We start from the raw sequence: 19,213 nt of genomic DNA, 5'->3' as shown, positions 1-19,213 counted from the left end.
ATACGTTTTATATATATATATATATATATATATGTATGTATTTTTGAAAATTTCCCTTAAAGATTAGTTTCATAAATATTGTTAAATATTTAACAAGTATTAGTTACAAAAATGTATTTTTAGTTATATAAAAGTTAGTTACAAATTATATTTTTGATTAAGAAAGAAACTATTTCAAATACATGTTAGTTAAAAAAATATATTTTTAATTTAAAATTAGTTATGTAAATTTTATTCACAAATGTATCGGCCTATAATTGATTTTGAAGATATTGTTTCTAAAATAACTTGCTGACAAAAAAGAAAAACACTGATATTATACCCCTTTGTACGCCTTGGTATTTTTGTAAAAAAAAATGGTATTTTTGTAAAAAAAAATTGTAGTGTGTAAATTTAAGAGTATCATTACTCTTTGTAAATGAATTTTTTTATTTAAATAAATGTACTTTTGAAAATTTTCCATTTTTATTTGACAGTTTTTGCTTATACACCCATACTGTTATTAATAAAGAACTCCATTAAATTAAAAATTACGAAAGGTGTATTTTATTTTTATTTTTGAAGGTATCTCATATTTTCCCCTCAAAAAAGAGAAAAGGTATCTCATATATCTATTTTTGCAGGATGAACAGAAAATCATAGCATTTCACAAGTCCAATGGAGAGTAAATACTAGTCCAAAGCTGCAACAAAAATGACATACTTATTGCAAAGTAAATAAAGATCACAACAACATTGAATGCACAGCAGGGTTTTTCTCAGCCTGCAAATCTTCATTTCCCCTAATATGTCCCATTGAAACCAAAAACAAAGTGAAAAAGTAAGTAATGTTTAATTAACAGATAGTGTTAGCAATCTGACTCCAACATTTTGTAAATATTCAATTAACAGTACATAACAGAAAACTGTATATATAGTCAATTGTGATTATCAGATAGTCTTTACTTACAAGTCAAAGAAAACAACTGGTAACATATTCCACTGCATATGCATGGTCTACACGAATAGCTTTCTATATTCTTCTGCTTCTTGAGCCATCTCCTCAAAGCTTCTGTCCTTCCTTTCCTTATCCAGGTTCAGCTTTTCTTTTAGTTCCTTATCATTGTTGTCAATCTACACCACCAAATCCGAATAAGAGTCCAACAATATTTAAACATAAGAACCCAATATCAAGGACAGGAAGAAATTTCCATCTTACAGCATCGTATATGTCATCATTATTCTCAAAATCGCCAACTTTCCGTGGTATAATATGAATGTGAACATGGGGTACAGATTGTCCTGCCTGAGGCCCGTCCTAGATTTTCAAAACAAAGATCAAGCAGTCAGTTTTCTCTAAAGGTCTCCAACCATTTTCATCAATCACTGCGCTGAGTAGCAATAGATGCAGAAAGGGATGGTATAAGGAGGCTCTTATGAAGTAGCTTCCATCAAGACATAATAGAGAAAGAAAAAAATCCCATTGAACAAACACAAAATGCAGGTTCTTGCTATTCTACATTCATCACCTGAAAACGTCATCCTCGATAACTCAAGGTGACAAACATTGAAACTCATACTAAATTGAGAGAAAAATTGACATGAAAATTGAAAGAAATAAATAGCACCCACTTGTATTGTGAATGTGAGAGATGATGCCTTATGGAAGCTCTCGAGCTGAGCACCAATCCTTTGTGCTGTGATCCATAGATCGGTAGTCTCGTTGACAGTGAGATCAACAAAGCGTTTCACTTCACGCCTCGGGCAGACAAGCACATGTACATACATATTGTCAAGGTAACAAAATCGAAATGACTTATAAGCAAATTGGACCGTTTTTACGAATGCACCAGTAGCATTGCCAATGAAGTTTAACATGGGTTTAGAGGACATTTCATTTGAGGCATGCAACTTTGGTTAATTGGTTTACATGTTACAAGTTTGTATTGATTTGAATGTTGAATACAAACATACATATGCTGTAAGGAAAACTGATAATTCTTTTAGAAACTGCTCTGCACTTGTGTAAAAATTCGACCTAAAATCATCATTTACATGAACAATCAAAAAAATAATCCCAATTAATAAATGCATGAACTCATGATGCAAATACAGAGGGTTATTTTTTTAATTATTTATTTACAGCAGAATGCCAAAATTTCTGAAAGCAACACATTTCGAAAAAAATAGCACAATTTAGCCTTATTTTTATGCAAACATATCAAAAATATCAAAATGTCATTTAAACTTCATAAGAAAAAGGATATGACCTGCAAAAGAAAAGGAAGAAAAACAAATTATCACTACTGGAATAACACATCGATATAATCACATAAACAGCACAAACTAGCACCCAAATAGACCCAAAAATGAATTTTTATATAAAAGGAAAGAAAAAAAAAAAAAAAAAAAAGGGATATTCTACACTAAGAAATTGTTATGCGACAATCAACTCAATAGTGGAGAAATGTAAAGAAAACAGATTGCTTCCGTTGCTTAGCTTGAGCCTAATTATGTAGTAATAGTATTGATAGCTGCAAAAAGTCCAGTCAACGAAGAAGATGTAAGAGTCAGTCATGGCTCATACCAGGAAGAACAGGACGGAGATTGACCATGGCATAAGATAAGTGGGACATGAAGAACACTTCCTTTTCGTCTATCTTATAAGGCCCAAACTTATAGCAGTCCATAGCCATCTGGGTATAATGAATTTATCGAAAAATCAAAATGAAAATCGATAAAAAATATATTAGAAAAAAAACAAAGAAAGAAAGAGGAAGGATGTTTGGTTTGGTTTGTTAAGGTTAGGTTAGATTAGGTCGGAGTAGTACTTACCTTGGTGGTGGAGATACGTCGGAGCGGTGTGGATGAACGAGCGACGAAACCACTGATATGCGGAGCCAAAGAGGGGAATAGTTGCAACGCTGAATGCTTTACCATTCTCTGGAGCTCTCCTTTCGCTCCAATATTCTAAGCTACTTTAAAATTAATTAATTAAATAATTCAACTAATGTATTCTATATTTTATTTCATTTTTTCTAAATAATAATTTCAGTCGTTAAAAAACAAAATATTTTGTTTTACCTATTTGACATTGGTGAATATTATAAAATTAATAAAGGAATATACTTATTTGGCACCCTGTGTTTTTGCAAAGTATCATTTTTGTACCTTCTGTTTTCAATAATACTCATATGGTACCCTGTATTTTAAAATCGTACATATTTGATACCCTAAATTCATATTTGATAGATAAAATTTTGTCAATATGATTAAACTATCATCAGTTATATGTAATTATGTAATTAAATTTAAATTTATAACTTACATAATTGACAGCAGTTTGATTAAATTGACAAAATTTTATCATTCAAATTTGAGTTTAGGGTACCAAATATGTACGATTTTAAAATACAGGGTACCATATGAACATTATTGAAAACAGATGGTACCAAAATGATACTTTGCAAAAACATAGAGTACCAAATGAGTATATTTCCAGTTAATAATGATATTTGCACAAAAAAAAAAAAGCACTAAAATACATTCTCAGTATTGGACCTTTTGGTAGTGTTGCTCATTCCACAAAAGAGTGTGATAACAGAATCTTTAAAAGGTAATTCTCTCGTTGTGTATCTATTTTAAGGGTTTATGTTCGAGTTACTTAGTTATGCATCATTGTTGTGGGTTTGATTGTACTTTGGCCGATTTGTTATTCAGCTTGGTTAGTCATTATTTAGGTGATCTTTTTTTGTGAGATTTGTGCTATTTTAGAATTGTCTGACTTGTAAGGTCGCTAACCTTCTTTCGTCCATGTTGTAATTGAATGATTTTCGTATATAAAGCTCTTTCTTCATACCTCATTTACTACGTGGAATTATACCTCATCTTCCCAATCTCGATCTTGTTCCTCTAAAGCTTTATCCTATCAAAGAGGTTGTGCGACAAAAGAATCAGATCATCGAACTCTTCCTATATAGTCCGCTTGAATTTTTCCATCTTAACCCATCAATGAAAGTTATTTCTCTTAAAAATAAAATAAAATAACATATGTATATATCTTCATATAAAAAATGTATAGACAAAGGAAATTCTTAATTTTAAAGATATTTTTTTGTTAACTTTAACAGAACATTCTGAATATTTAACTGAATATACTTTTAAAGCTAATTAAAAATAGATACTTATTAATTATATTAATATAAGTTCAAGCATTATAAAATATTATTATTATAAATATTTAATACAAGATTATATATTAATAATTATATTAATATAAATTCAAATTCAAATATCATTATTATAATAATATATAATATAATACAATACTAGATATTTAATAATTATATTAATGTAAATTCAAATGTTATTGTTATACCCAGATTTCGAGCCATGTTAGTTATGACCTCGAAAGTTGGATTCACAAATAAGTGGACTCATAAGGTTGGAAGCAAGCCCCAGGATCATATGCCGAGCTTGCAGGCCTCGAAGAGTGCATGATCTCGAAATATAGCTCCGGGAACACATTCATCTTCGGAGACAGCTTCGGATCAGGGTTCCCGAGCTCGACGCGCATACGATCTCGAACAGGTTGAGTGACCTCGGAAGATGTCTCCAGTTCGAAAGGTGATAGGAAACCTGGGAGACTAAAGCCTTAGAGATACGTGATAACCATCTTCAATATCTACAAGTATTATAAATATGAGATGTAATCCTCATTCATTAATGTAAATCCCCTGGAATCGTGGGATATTATTTGATCAGTTAAGCGTTTCCTGGTCTTCAGGGACGTTTCCTTTTATATCTGATTATAGGCATTTAAAGCCATTTATTTTATTCATAAAAAGAGTAACTACCCAAAATATGTGGGATAGTATTCTGCAGCTTTCTCTATAAATAGAGAGGCCATGCAACACTGTAGAGGACCGAAATTCTGATCCTTGAGAGAAAACTCTGAAGAATTCATGTTTGAGAATTTTCAGAGATAATCTTGAGATTAATAACAGAGACTCGTGGACTAGGCAGATTTAACTGCTGAACCACGTAAAAATCGTGTGTTTGATTTGTTTTATTGTATTTGGCCATTATCTATTATTGTTTTTTGTGCTCTTCTTTCACTGTTTGACGAAAAACGGCATCAACAGTTTGGTGCTTTCATTGAGAGCCTTAAGCATTCATCCCTGAGAGATTCATGGCCACGAACAATCAGAACACGCCTGATGAAAGTTACCCAAGGCGTCCTGGAAAACAACCAATGGAGAACCCAGATGTGAGGAGAGAAGTGGGTCTTCTGATTCCCGGGGACCACCGCCTCCACCAAGGGATGAAGACATGTACTACAATCCTGAGCGTTACGTCCCTATTGTAGAACTGGAAAACCGGCAGTTGAAACAGCTGTTGGCAGAGGCCAACAAACGGAATGAGGAGTTGACTAGGATAGCCGCAGAGGCGCAGGTGGCTCAGCCCCCGCCTCCGCGCGAAAACCAAGTCCCTCCTCCAAGGGACGTGCATGTTCCTCCCCGGAGGCCCCGTGGGCGTCCACGAAAGGATGGTGCCACAAGGAGGCCGACTCAACCTTCGGCGCCAGCAGAGCCATCTGCTCCTCCTAGGCCCCAGAGGAGTACCCGAGCTCGGGTTCCGCCTAACCCACCTGTGGAAGTGCCTCCAGGAACTGAGAATAACCGAACCCCTGTAGAGGCTCGGACTCAGATACCTGGGAGTGCACCGAATGCAACTAACCCATCTCGGGAAAATTCTGGCCCCTCTAGGCCGCGACAAGGGCGACAGCCACCGTCGCCTATACGGTTCCCTCCGTCTCCCATAAGATATCCTTCACCTCCCCGCAGAAACGCTCAACCTGTTCGAGATCAGGATCAAGGGTGTACAAGGGAAAGACAAGGAAACAGGGAGACATTCCAGGAACGGAGAGGCGCACCCTCTGAGAAAAGTCAGACGTCTCGGTCTCGCACTGCGGAGACGAGGCGACATGGGAAGAACCCATCGCGAAATGACCGATCAATGAGTTTCACCAATGACGAGTCCAGAGAGACCAGGTCCGTCAATAAACACGACCGAGATCATAAAAATACTGGAAGCCGCAAGAATCGTCCTGACCTGCGAAATCATCTGAATCAGAGTAGGGGGAAGGGAGATCAGACAAATCCGGACCTGAGGAATCACCTGAATGGGCGTAGAGATCCCTCACGGAGACGCGAGCCTGGAATCATGATCAATGACTGTCAATTCCAGACAACACCTCCCACGGACCCAGTCCAAGAAAGGATCGATCAGCTCGAAAAAGCCTTTAGGCTTTTAAAGAATGAACGGGGGAATGGTAGATACGAGGACTCTGATGAGGAGCTCGAGCCGTTTGCTCCACATATTTCTAACACTCAATTTCCTCAAGGGTTCCGGATTCCTCACGTCCCAGCATTTGAAGGAAAAACCGACCCATGTAGTCACCTAAGTACATTCAACACTATTATGAGAGCTAGTAACGTGGGTTACGAGCTCAGATGCATGTTGTTTCCAACATCATTGGCAGGACCTGCCAAAAGTTGGTTCGAAAAGTACAAGAAACACTCAATAACTTCATGGGAACAGTTGTCCAGAGACTTCAAGAAGCAGTTCCGAGCTATGGTGGGAGTCAGGCCAGAGGCATCCACTTTGACCAACGTCCGACAACAGCCAGGCGAAACACTGAAAAGCTATCTGACAAGATTTAATCTGGAGGTCGCCCGGGCTCGAGATGTGGATGACAGTGGGCACCTGATGGCTATCCGAGCTGGTGTTTTACCCGGAAGTTCCCTTTGGGACGACATGCAAGGGAAACCGGTGAAGGTCAATAACCGAGTTTAACAGACGGGCGCAGAGATTTGTCAATGTAGAGGAGGCGAGGTCAACGCTCAAGGCGACCTCGCAGACCGAAACTACAACGATAAACATTAACTCCGCCTCAACCTCGGCTGACCCAGCAGCTCCACAGCCTACCTCGGAGAATCCCTCCAAGAGGAAAAAGAGCGAGGGAAATAACCCCGAGGCTGAAGGAGGAAAGAAAAAGAAAGGAGAAAGATATTTCTCCGTATATAAAGTGCACACCGAGCTCAACGAGTCTCGGGAAAACATATACCTGGCTAATGAAAACCAGGTCCCCTTCAGGCGTCCGGACCCAATGAGAAATCAAAAATCCAAAAGGGATTCCAGTAAGTATTGCCGATTCCACAGAGACACCGGACACACAACTGATGAATGTCGACAGCTGAAGGATGAGATCGAAGGGTTGATCTCGAGAGGTTACTTCCGGCAGTACGTCAAAAACCAAAGTACTGGACAGACTACTGCGAGTCAGAGAGTAGTCGCGCCTTCGATGGCACAAAATAATAACTCCCGATCTCGGGAAGAAGACAGGCCCCCGCCGATATATGGAGAGGACGTAATAACCATCTCGGAAGGGCCTCATCTCGCAGGAGGGGGCAGAAATGCTCAAAAGAGATATGTAAACGAGCTGAAGACAGGGGACGGGTCTCCTTATGAACCCGAACCTAGGGCACCAAAAAGCCAAAGGATTGAAACACAACCGATAACCTTCACTGAGGAGGACGCTTCCCATGTTCAGTTCCCTCATCATGATCCATTGGTTATTACTCTTCAGCTTGCCAACAAAAGAGTCCGCCGAGTTCTTATAGATAATGGGAGCTCGGTCAACATTCTTTACAAAGCGACCCTCGAGAAAATGGGACTCTCCCTTCGCGACCTGAAGGCGTGTGCAACTACTTTGTATGGATTTTCAGGAGAAGGAACTGCCTGTATGGGATCCATTGAACTCCCTGTGACCTTGGGAGACTATCCGGTCTCGGTGACCACGATAATGGAGTTCGTGGTGGTAGAGTTACCATCTGCCTACAATGTACTGCTCGGGAGACCCGCCCTGGTCGGGCTGGGGGCAGTTTCATCTGTGAGGCATCTGGCCCTTAAGTTCCCAACTCCAAGCGGGGTCGGGACATTAAAAGGAGATCAATTGGTAGGAAGGGAATGTTATAGCATTTCTTTGAGGGGAAAGAAACAAACGAGTGTTCAAACACTCGCTATCATACAAAATAAAGATGGAACAGTCTTAGAAATTGACGAAGAGATCGATCCGAGGATTGAGGAGAAAGTTGACCTCGAACCTTTAGAGGAGCTCGAAGAAATTCAGCTCGAGGAAGCTGATCCCTCGAAGAAGGTGAAGGTCGGAAAACACCTCCAAGACGAGGCAAAATAGCAATTAATTTGCTTTCTGAAGAAAAACCAGGATGTCTTCGCATGGTCACACTCAGACATGGTGGGGATAAGCCCGAATGTAGCGAGCCACGCATTGAACATAGACAAAAGCTTTCCCCCGAAGCGACAAAAGCAAAGACAGCTGGACGAAGACAGAAAGAAAGCATTAAAGGAGGAAGTTGACAGGTTAAAAGCAAACCATTTCATTAGGGATGCCTTTTACCCTGAGTGGGTAGCCGATCCAGTGTTGGTCCCAAAGCCTAATGGGACGTGGAGAACCTGTATTGACTACTCAAATCTCAACAAAGCTTGCCCAAAAGATTGTTTTCCGCTGCCAAGGATTGACCAGCTTGTGGACGCCACGGCGGGGCATGGCCTGATGTCATTCATGGATGCCTATTCTGGATATAACCAGATTCCCATGCATGCCCCCGAACAAGAACATACGAGCTTCATCACAGATAAAGGGCTCTACTGCTATAATGTCATGCCATTCGGACTTAAGAATGCTGGAGCCACGTATCAACGGCTTGTAAACATGATGTTTTCAGAGCAAATAGGGAACAACATGGAAGTTTATGTTGATGACATGCTTGTAAAGTCTCAACTTAACAAGAACCATGTTGATGACCTCGAAGAGTGCTTTGGCATGCTCAAGAAATACAACATGAAGCTAAATCCTCAGAAGTGCACTTTTGGGGTATCTTCAGGAAAATTTCTGGGCTTTATTATAAACTCTCGTGGAATCGAGGCCAACCCCGACAAGATTAAGGCCCTGGTTAACATGCCTTCACCTCGGAAGCACAAAGATGTTCAAAGCTTAACCGGCAGGATGGCAGCCCTAAGCAGATTCATTTCGAGGTCAACGGATCGTGGCCTTCCATTCTTCAACTTATTGAGAGGAAGTAAGAAGTTTGAATGGACAGAGGAGTGCGAACTGGCCTTTCAGGAGCTCAAAAAGCACCTAGCTGAACCACCCATCCTGTCAAAACCTGAGACGGGAGAAGTATTGTACCTATACCTCTCAACCACCGAGCACGCAATAAGCGCAGTGCTCGTTCGAGAGGAAGAAAAAGTGCAAAAACCCGTCTACTACATCAGTAAAAGATTACTGGGGGCAGAGTCAAGGTATCCTTTGATGGAAAAACTCGCCCTCAGTCTAATCCATTCATCTCGTAAGCTCCGCCCCTATTTTTAGGCATATCCCATCCATGTACTGACAGATCAACCACTTAGGCAAGTCCTGTCTAAACCAGAGGCTTCAGGTCGACTTCTTAAATGGGCTGTTGAGCTCGGACAGTTCGAGATCACCTACCATCCAAGAACGACCATTAAGGCACAAGCATTGGCGGACTTTATAGTGGAATGTACTGGTATAGCCGACGACGAAGTAATAACCACGGCCCACGAGCTGTGGAAACTTTACGTCGATGGCTCGTCAAATGAAAATGGAGCAGGGGCAGGGGTTATTCTGATCACCCCCGCAGGGAGAAAATTTCACTCTGCTTTGAGATTCGGCTTTAAAGCATCGAATAATGAGGCCAAGTACGAGGCTCTACTTGCGGGACTACGAATAGCAAAGGAGCTCAAGGCCAAAGCCATTCATTGCTACAGTGACTCCCAGCTTGTGGTTAATCAAATCTTGGGAGAATACCAGGCTCGCGGCACAAGAATGGCAGCTTATCTGGAGAAGGCAAAATCTGCATTGGAGTATTTCGAATTTTATACAATCGAACAGGTTCCCCGAGAATGAAACTCAAATGCAGATGCCTTAGCTCGACTCGCCACCTCCGTCGAAAATGAAGAGTTGAATGTTGTACCCATAGAACACCTGTTAACACCCAGCATTACTGAGCCAGACGAGGAAGATGTGTGCATGATCGAGATGGAGCCGACCTGGATGAGTCCGATAGTTGACTATCTCGAGAATGGGATTCTTCCAAAAGATCGAAATCAGGCTCGAAAGTTGATGTATCAACTTCCTCGTTACACCATTCTGGACGGAAAGCTATACAGAAGAGGGTATTCCATGTCGCTGCTTAGATGTGTAACCCCTCCCAAGGCAAAGACGATCATTGAAGAAATTCATGAAGGGTTCTGCGGAGACCACACCGGGGGGCATAACCTGTCCAAGAAGATCATACGCCAAGGATATTTCTGGCCAACCATTAAAACAGATTTTTTTGAGTATGTGAAGAAGTGCGACAAATGCCAGAGATTCGCCACGATGCCCCGAGCTCCACCATCTGAACTGACCATGTTGACATCCCCATGGCCTTTCGCAGTATGGGGCATCGACCTCATAGGCTCTCTCCCGACTGGCAAAGGCGGAGTAAAATATGCTGTAGTCGCCGTTGATTACTTCACGAAATGGACGGAGGCTGAACCGTTGGCGACCATAACTTCGAAAAAGATCCTTGATTTCGTGGTAAAGAACATTGTATGTCGATACGGAGTGCCGAGAAAAATCGTATCCGATAACGGAACCCAGTTCGATTGCGACTTGTTCACCAGCTTTTGCGAAAAGAACGGCATAATAAAGAGTTTTTCATCTGTGGCTCACCCTCAAGCGAATGGTCAGGTCGAGGCCGTTAACAAAACTCTCAAGATTTCTCTGAAGAAAAAGTTGGAAGAACCAAAAGGACGATGGCCCGAGGAATTACCTCAAGTCCTTTGGGGGTATAGGACCACAGCTCGGACCTCAACAGGGCATACCCCGTTCTCTCTAGCATACGGCTGCGAGGCAATGTTGCCCATCGAGGTCGAAATCCCAACGATTCGAACTCAGATTTATGATCAAAGTTCCAATCACACTCAGCTCGAGGAAACCCTAGACTTGATTGATGAAAAAAGAGAAGAGGCTCAGCTGAGAAACGCTGCCTACCAGCAACGAACTACACGATATTTCAATAAGAGGGTTCGAGATCGAAAGTTCGGAATGGGAGATCTGGTATTACGACGCGTATTCTTGGCAACCCGAGATCCAGCAGCTGGAGTGCTCGGGCCGAACTGGGAAGGACCATACCAGATAGAGTCAGTCATCCGACCTAGCGTATACAAACTAGCGAGATTAGACGGAAGCCTAGTACCGCGAGCATGGAATGGCGAACACCTTAGACCTTACTATCAATAGTGTAGGAAAAGTGTTGCCTGTAACCATGACTTTCTATCTGTACTAGTTTGTTTGTTTGTTTTTGAATTTCATCAAATAAAAGGTCTATTTTGTTCCATATGTAATTTCTTTTTATTTTTGCAATCTCTCTTAATTTAATAACCTATGGTCACACTCATAGGATATTAAGGGGGCATCATTGGTATATGTACCCTCAGATTAAAAAATAAAAAATATATATATATATGAAGTATTTGGAGATAACCAAGTACGCGAGCTTAGATAGTTCGGACATAACCGACTTATCAAAAAGATAAAAGTATTTGGAGATAACCAAGTACGCGAGCCTAGATAACCAAGTTGTCAAAAACATATGAAGTATTTGGATATAACCAAATACGCGAGCTTAGATAGTTCGGACAAAACCGAACTACCAAAAATCTAAAACGTTTGGAGTTAACCAGATGCGCAAACTTAACAGGTCTGGAACAAACCAGCCAAAAAATTGATTGATGATAAGTAGGAGCCTAAACCTATCACGAGACAAGTCGAGATCGAGGCTGGAATATCTTAAGAGAAAAATAGTTTTAAACTCTTAACCTCGGAACAAAAAATGAGGATGAGGAAAAGTGACTAAACAAAAAAAGATCTAACCAGATCATTCACATTACATACCATATAAGTACTCTTGAGTTCATGGTTAAAGTAATATCCGACCTTGATAAGTAACGAGGTCGAAAGCGGATAATTCGAATAAACTATGCATGAATGCATCGAATTTCGAGCCTAAATCCAAACTATGTTTGTATGAATTAAATAAATATAACCGGCTCATCAATATAAAAATATGAAAAATATTTCGAGCCAAGAAATGTAAAGCATATAAAAGAATGGTAAAAGAAATTGTATCAGCCCCGTGGGCATATATTAAAATAATTACAGAAATAAGGGGGTGCAGCCCCGATAACTGATCTCCCTGAGGTCAGATTCAAGGAAGAGGAGTCTCCTTGGCCTTCTCATCGTTAGTGGCAACGGACCCCTCAGGACGAATAGCATGACTACCCTCCTGAGCTCCCTCCGAAACGGTGTCCGGAGCAGCCTTCTCCTTCTCGAGCTGTTCAGCCTCTTCCTTCTCGAGCCGAGCATTCCATCGTTCAAGAAGCGGCGCCTCGTGGGGGCCTAAGAAGCTGGTGTCCAGATCTTCATTATAAGCCCACATCCAGTACATGGCTGAGTCGACCGCCTTTTCCTTCTTTTCTTTGTACTCGGCAAGAAGGCAAGTTTTGGCATCCTCTATGATGTCGAAGGTGGCGGCCTTGTCCTCTTCGAGCTTCTTATTGGTCTCCCGAAGCTGGGTGTTATCTTTCTTTTGCTCCTCGAGTTCAACTCTCAGCTTTCCGAGCTCTTTGGCCATGTCCTCATGCTCCTTAACCAGTGGCTCGAGCTTAGCATTCGCCGCCTTCAGATCGTCGTTCGCCCTAAGGTGGAGATCCTTCGCCTCTTGAGAATGAGTCCTGCTCGAATGGATCTCGTTGTTCAGCTCGTAATTAAGCTGGGCAGTGAAGGCAAGAGCCTGAAAAAAGGAAGAAACCACCATTAGCCTCCGATCAGTATGAATGTAAGCGAAAGGAATATAGAAGAATACTTACCGCAGCAGTGTGCTCGATACTCTTCTCATAAAGAACAGTGCGGTCTCGGGTTCCGGTTAAGCACTGCCACTGGGGAGCTTCGAAACTGCCATAGCTCTGGCCGATCCGGGACATGACATCCGAGATCAGCGTAGATCCGTGAGGTCCAGCAGCATTGTCCACCACATACGAGTCCATATGGGTGGAGATTGTTAGCTTCTGAACTCGAGAAGCAGAAGGTCTGATGGAAAGTTGAGCAGAAGACGTTTCGCCCACCACAGGAGGTTGGGACTCAACAATGGCAGGGGCACCAACCAGCGAAGTCAGTGCAACCGCGGAGATGACGGCCTGCGAGGATGGCATTGTCGTGGAGGCGCTGGCCTGGACAGTCGACGCAGCAACAGAGCTCGAAACCGGCGGGGCAAGGGGAGGTGTCTTCTTGGATCTCTTGGAGCCTTTGCCCGGCTGGCCAGTCTTCAGTGACCCCGCCCTAGGGCGTTTGCTCCTCTTGGCGCCTGCATTGTCGATAAGGGTGTCAAGGTCGGAGTCCATCTCACCTGCACAAGTCACAACACAGTAAGTTAGTAAAAGAGAAGTGTACATCAAGTTATTTCAGTATCACAGACATATAGAGTGATGATAGAAGAAACCTAACTGGAAATCTCCCCCGAGCTCGAGCTTGGGGACCATGAAATTCCCCCGTCTTCAGAGGAGGCGGGGGGAGTGCCTTCCCTATAAGTAGGTGATAACCTCGAGAGGTCCCTATAATCATTGGTCCCGTACTGCACAGCTATCCCATTCCACACCTCGTCCGTGGTGTACATGGTATCGTATATCCCGAGCCCACTCTCGAACCTATGGACACAGTCATCTACCCAACTCCATATGTAGAAGTGGTATCTATCCTGTGGGCACGAGATTAACCTATTGGGCCTGTGTTTTAGTAAAGTGGGGGACCACATTCGCGAAGTAGGAAGGGTTTTACCTTCATCTGAGTCCGAGCTTGAGGCTTCATCGTTGGCTTCATTCCCAGAACGCGGACTTCTCAAGCGAACTGGGAGTGATGTCTTCCTTTCTCTCCTCGGAGGAAGGGCGCCTGTGGGCAGTGGCACCTCCTCCCAGTGTTCATATTTTTTACTGGACCAGTCAGAGGTTGACTGACCCTCTCCCAACAACCCGCAAGCTCGGAGCTTGTCCTCGTGTAATAGATACGAGAGAGACCTCCTGCCATAGGGAAGTTGGAGCAAGGCCTCTCTGTGCCTCTTCATCGCTTCATTAGGGGTGGGACGTTGAAAGTTAGCTGAAAAACGAAACACATTTCAACTAAATGTGGATTTAAGAACTAAAGTCTCGAGCTCAGGAATAAAAGTAACGAGAATACTTACGAATCCGCCTAAACGAGTAATGTCGAGACGGGGACAGACCATCTGTCCAGAAGAAGGCCTTCTTGAAATCAGGTGGGTGGTTGGGGAGATCCCCAAAAACCTTCGTCTCTTTGGGGTAGCTCGAGAGATAGTAAAAACCATCCCCTCCCCGAGCTCGGGAGGGGTTACTTTTCAAACAAAAGAGATATAAAATCTCTTGAGGTGAAGGTCCTTCCCACCCCAGCTCGTGGAATAAGGACCTCAGGGCAGACAGCACCCTGTACGAATTAGTATTGAGTTGGAACAGAGCCAACCCAACGAAATCAGTAAAGTCTTTGAAAAAAGACTTCAAGGGCAGCAGTGCTCCTGCCCTCATATGTTCTTGGCTCCATGCCGCATATTTCACTGTGGCATCGCGACCGCCAGGGGCGAAACAGCTCCGTTCTTGACCAGTCGGAGCTCGACACTTCAAGGTGCCTGACAAATGAAGGCCATGGAAGGCCAGTATTTCAGATATTTGGCTGGTTGTGGTAACCGTGCTCCAGTAGAGCTCGGCCTCGAACATCTCTCTCCTTGGCTGTGAGGAGGAAGGTTCCCCCATTAAGGAAAACTGGAGTTCCCCTGGACGATATGCAACAGTAACTCTTAATGCAGGGTCGAGGGGGATTGGCCTAGGTCCTGAATTGAGCTCTAGATAGAGGGCCTCCCGAAGAACTCTTCTCTTCTTTTCAATGACCTCGTCTATCTGGCGGCGATAGTGGGCTCGAATGTCTTCCTGCTCGCGTGCAAGCTCATACTCTCTTATCCGGCGTTGGTTCCGGGCGAAGAGCGTTTCTGGGCTCGGAGATTTTGGCTCGTAAGGGATTGCCAGCAATGACCCCCACCGTCTTTCCAGATTCTGTGACATCTAATGAGAAAGAAAATATGGTGAGGGCCATGCATGCAAGAATTACGAGCTCGATGGAATGAGCTCGGAAATTTAGGAATGAGACACTAAATACTAAGATCCTTATTGAAGAGTCAGGGGCGTGTATTCCACGAAAAAGAAAAGGAGCGTGGATGATTTTTTGAAAATCCCGAAATTCAAGGGAAAGAAGAGTGGCGGTTAACCAGGAAAGGCGTCTTTGGGTTTCGTGCATTTATCAAGACCCACGTTTTTATCCGAAAGCTTAGTGCACAAGAAACGTTGCCTAAAAATTTCAAAACCCAGAAAATGGGAACCACATTCAAACGTCAAAACTGGGTATAAACCAGAGACGAAAATCCAGAATGAAAGTCTAAAAGGCATGAAAGCCTATCGTGTTAAAACTTCCTATCGTGGATGCAAACCAGTATAAACAGATACACAGCAAGAACAGTTTAAATAAAAAATGGCATACTTACACAGTAATGGCGATTGCAGAGAGATCGTCGATCGAAGAAGAGGTTGCAGGAAAGAACTTACTGACTCGAACAGACCAGGATTCCTTTGCTTCTTTGGTCGAGAAAACATGCACAGAATAGGAATTTTGCAAAGAGGTCTCTGAGTTTGTTTTTCTTTTTTGCTTATGGCGAATGGAGGTAAAAGTGAAGAAGAAGATGAAGAGTGGGGTCTTGTATATATAAGTGGGGAAAAGGAATAAATCAGGAGCGTCGAGTGAAATCCTTACTAGATCGAACGGATGGGGATCAATGACAAGAAGGCGCCGAAAAGTTGTCAGACGGACGATCGTGGGCGTGTTTCCAAGGCACTCAAGTACCAAAAGTGAGCAATACCCAGCTGACGCGTGTCCATTTTTCAAAGGTGTGACGGTACAGTTCTCAAGAAAAGTAGTTCAAAAGTTTCCTTCTCTTAGGATTCAAACAAATACTTTTGAGGGGGCAAAATGTTATACCCAGATTTCGAGCCATGTTAGTTATGACCTCGAAAGTTGGATTCGCAAATAAGTGGACTCATAAGGTTGGAAGCAAGCCCCAGGATCATATGCCGAGCTTGCAGGCCTCGAAGAGTGCATGATCTCGAAATATAGCTCTGGGAACACATTCATCTTAGGAGACAGCTTCGGATCAGGGTTCCCGAGCTCGACGCACATACAATCTCGAACAGGTTGAGTGACCTCGGAAGATGTCTCCAGTTCGAAAGGTGACAGGAAACCTGGGAGACTAAAGCCTTAGAGATACGTGATAACCATCTTCAATATCTACAAGTATTATAAATATGAGATGTAATCCTCATTCATTAATGTAAATCCCCTGGAATCGTGAGATATTATTTGATCAGTTAAGCGTTTCCTGGTCTTCAAGGACGTTTCCTTTTATATCTGATTATAGGCATTTAAAGCCATTTATTTTATTCATAAAAAGAGTAACTATCCAAAATATGTGGGATAGTATTCTGCAGCTTTCTCTATAAATAGAGAGGCCATGCAACACTGTAGAGGACCGAAATTCTGATCCTTGAGAGAAAACTCTGAAGAATTCATGTTTGAGAATTTTCAGAGATAATCTTGAGATTAATAACAGAGACTCGTGGACTAGGCAGATTTAACTGCTGAACCACGTAAAAATCGTGTGTTTGATTTGTTTTATTGTATTTGGCCATTATCTATTATTGTTTGTTGTGCTCTTCTTTCACTGTTTGACGAAAAACGGCGTCAACAGTTATAAAATATTATTATGATAATAATATATAATCATAATTTTTTACGAATTATATTAATATAAATTTAAATTTTATAAAATATTATTATTATAATAATATTTAATACTTATATTAATATAAATTTAAATATTATAAAATATCATTATAAAATAATATATAATACATAATCTTAATTTTTATTAAAAAAATGTTATCATATTATATATATTTTAAAAAATCATAAACAATGTTTTGATTTAATTTTTTTAATTATATTAATATAAATTTAAATATTATAAAATATAATTATTATAATATTTAATATAAGATTACATATATAATAATTATATTAATATAAATTTAAATATTATAAAATATCATTATTATAATAATATATAATACAAAATTAGATATTTAATAATTATATTAATATAAATTTAAATTTTATAAAATATTATTATAATAATAATATATAGAGAAATCACCCATATTGGTTTTTATATTTTTTTTCTGCAATACGATAATTTTTTATACCCACTTTTATATTTCCTTTCATTTTGCTTGTATTGTTATCTCTAAACTTCTCTATCTTTGCCCTTTTTGTATTGTCTTCTTCAACAGCCAAAAACAAAAGAACCAGCTCCTTCTCTAAAGATGAAAACCAGAGACAAAAACACCTCCTTCTCCGACTCTTTCTCGCTCACCACCGTCCAAACATCGTTGGATTTCCGTCGCCTTCCCTCACCGTTCCACACGCCGCACTGTTCTTCGTCTCTTCCGCAGGTGATTTTGTGAGCTTGTTGTTTCCATTTTCTCAATTTAATTTTCATCTTATTGTTCTAAGTTATGATTAAATTGAAAATAGAGTGACTGATTTTGAGATTGATTTTTTAAAAGAAATTTAGGGATTTGGAACGCCTGAGATTATTTCCTTCATTCATTTTTATTGCTTTTGTTTGTATTTTCATTTTTTTTCATAACTTATACCCTCTTAAGCTCTCGAAATTGGTGTTTGGGTTTGAATTCTTCTTCTATAATAGAAACCTGCTTGTGTTTGGTGTGTTAAATCTCTGGTTCATATCCCTCTCTCCTTTTTCATCTCTATATGTTATTGCATTTGGTTAATTCTCAGTGATTCAGAGTGGGTTTGGGAAATTCTTGCTTGGAATAGGTAAGTGACCTTTGTTGTATTTGTTTTCTACTTATTTTTATTTTAAGCATAGGCATTGTTGTTGGGAGTGTTGCTTCAGACCCTCACTGTATTGTTCTGGCCTTTTATCTATTTGTTTCTGTTGTTCAATCGTATGTTACTGTCCCTGTTTGAGGATTTACTATTTGTGTCAATAGTTCGTTTCTGTGTTTCAGGTCTGCCCTAGGTGTGTTATACCCCAGGTGTTCGAATTGTATTTGGCCAAGTTTGTTATGCTTCCAGGATCTATGTTGTGATCCCTTGGCTTTGTATGCTTAGTCTATCTTTGTTTTGTGTGTTTCAGGCATTGATGTTGGCTTTGTATGCTTAGTCTGTCTTCCGGGACTCATGGTTCATACATAATTTTGATTAGTGGTGAAAAATACATATTTATTGATTTTAATAGTTAAAATAAATTAAAATTTAATTAATATTTTCATTAAATTAATATGATTTATTTTATAAATGAAAATATTTGATTATGACTTTTGTTATTTTGTAGGAATTAACGTTGTATTTTGACAATTAAATCTGAAAAAAAGAGAATAGAAAATTGCATTTTTCTTGAAACAAAGGGGCCCAATCCGAAGAAGAAGCCCAGGCCCGTCTCCTCCCCAAGCCCACTGAAGCCGAGCCACGCCAGCTGCCTGCCACGCCCAGCCTATCCGAGCTGAGCCACACCTGACGCCTGCCAGCCTGCTTGCCAGCCTCCTTGCCAGGCAACCACGCGACGCCACGTCACTCCCAGCAGCCCTTCTTGCCTCCATGCCCAGCCAGCCGTGCCATGTGTCCGCCTCTGATTGGTTGCGGCTAGGTCAACACTTCCAGCTGCCACCAACCCATTTTGTGTGCACTTTGAGCCTTGGACCTCTCATTTTGAGTTTTAAAGCTCAATTTTTTTGGCGTTTTAGAAAAGAGCAAATTGACCATTCACCAAAATAGCTAGGTTAATATTAATAATAAGATTTGATTTTTTAAAAAATCATATTTTATTATTAATATTTCAGATTTATTGTGTAAAGCTCACTTGTTGTTTAATTTCTTTTTAGCATTTTCTCCCTCT

At 40.9% G+C, this 19,213-nt stretch overlaps 1 protein-coding gene across 3 annotated transcripts; it reads right to left on the bottom strand.

Annotated features, from left to right (window-relative positions):
* Positions 1-572: 572 nt before the first annotated feature.
* LOC133788271 (bifunctional bis(5'-adenosyl)-triphosphatase/adenylylsulfatase FHIT) lies at positions 573-2,948 on the bottom strand. 3 transcript variants are annotated; one of them, XM_062225689.1, is made up of 6 exons: positions 2,814-2,948; positions 2,564-2,674; positions 1,611-1,757; positions 1,198-1,296; positions 949-1,112; positions 573-682 (listed from the first exon to the last, which is right to left on the bottom strand). In XM_062225689.1, exons 1-5 carry the CDS (start codon positions 2,916-2,918, stop codon positions 996-998), a joined length of 579 nt encoding a protein of 192 aa, XP_062081673.1. In that variant the 5' UTR covers positions 2,919-2,948; the 3' UTR covers positions 573-682; positions 949-995. The 3 variants fall into 3 exon arrangements, with proteins under 3 accessions (XP_062081673.1, XP_062081672.1, XP_062081671.1); XM_062225688.1 differs by having other exon boundaries at positions 615-781; XM_062225687.1 differs by lacking the exon at positions 573-682 and having other exon boundaries at positions 813-1,112.
* Between the last annotated feature and the right edge of the window lie 16,265 nt (positions 2,949-19,213).

The sequence above is a fragment of the Humulus lupulus genome, chromosome 7 (assembly GCF_963169125.1).
Source record: "Humulus lupulus chromosome 7, drHumLupu1.1, whole genome shotgun sequence".
Classification (NCBI taxonomy): domain Eukaryota; kingdom Viridiplantae; phylum Streptophyta; class Magnoliopsida; order Rosales; family Cannabaceae; genus Humulus; species Humulus lupulus.
This window is presented reverse-complemented; position numbering and strand designations above follow the sequence as displayed.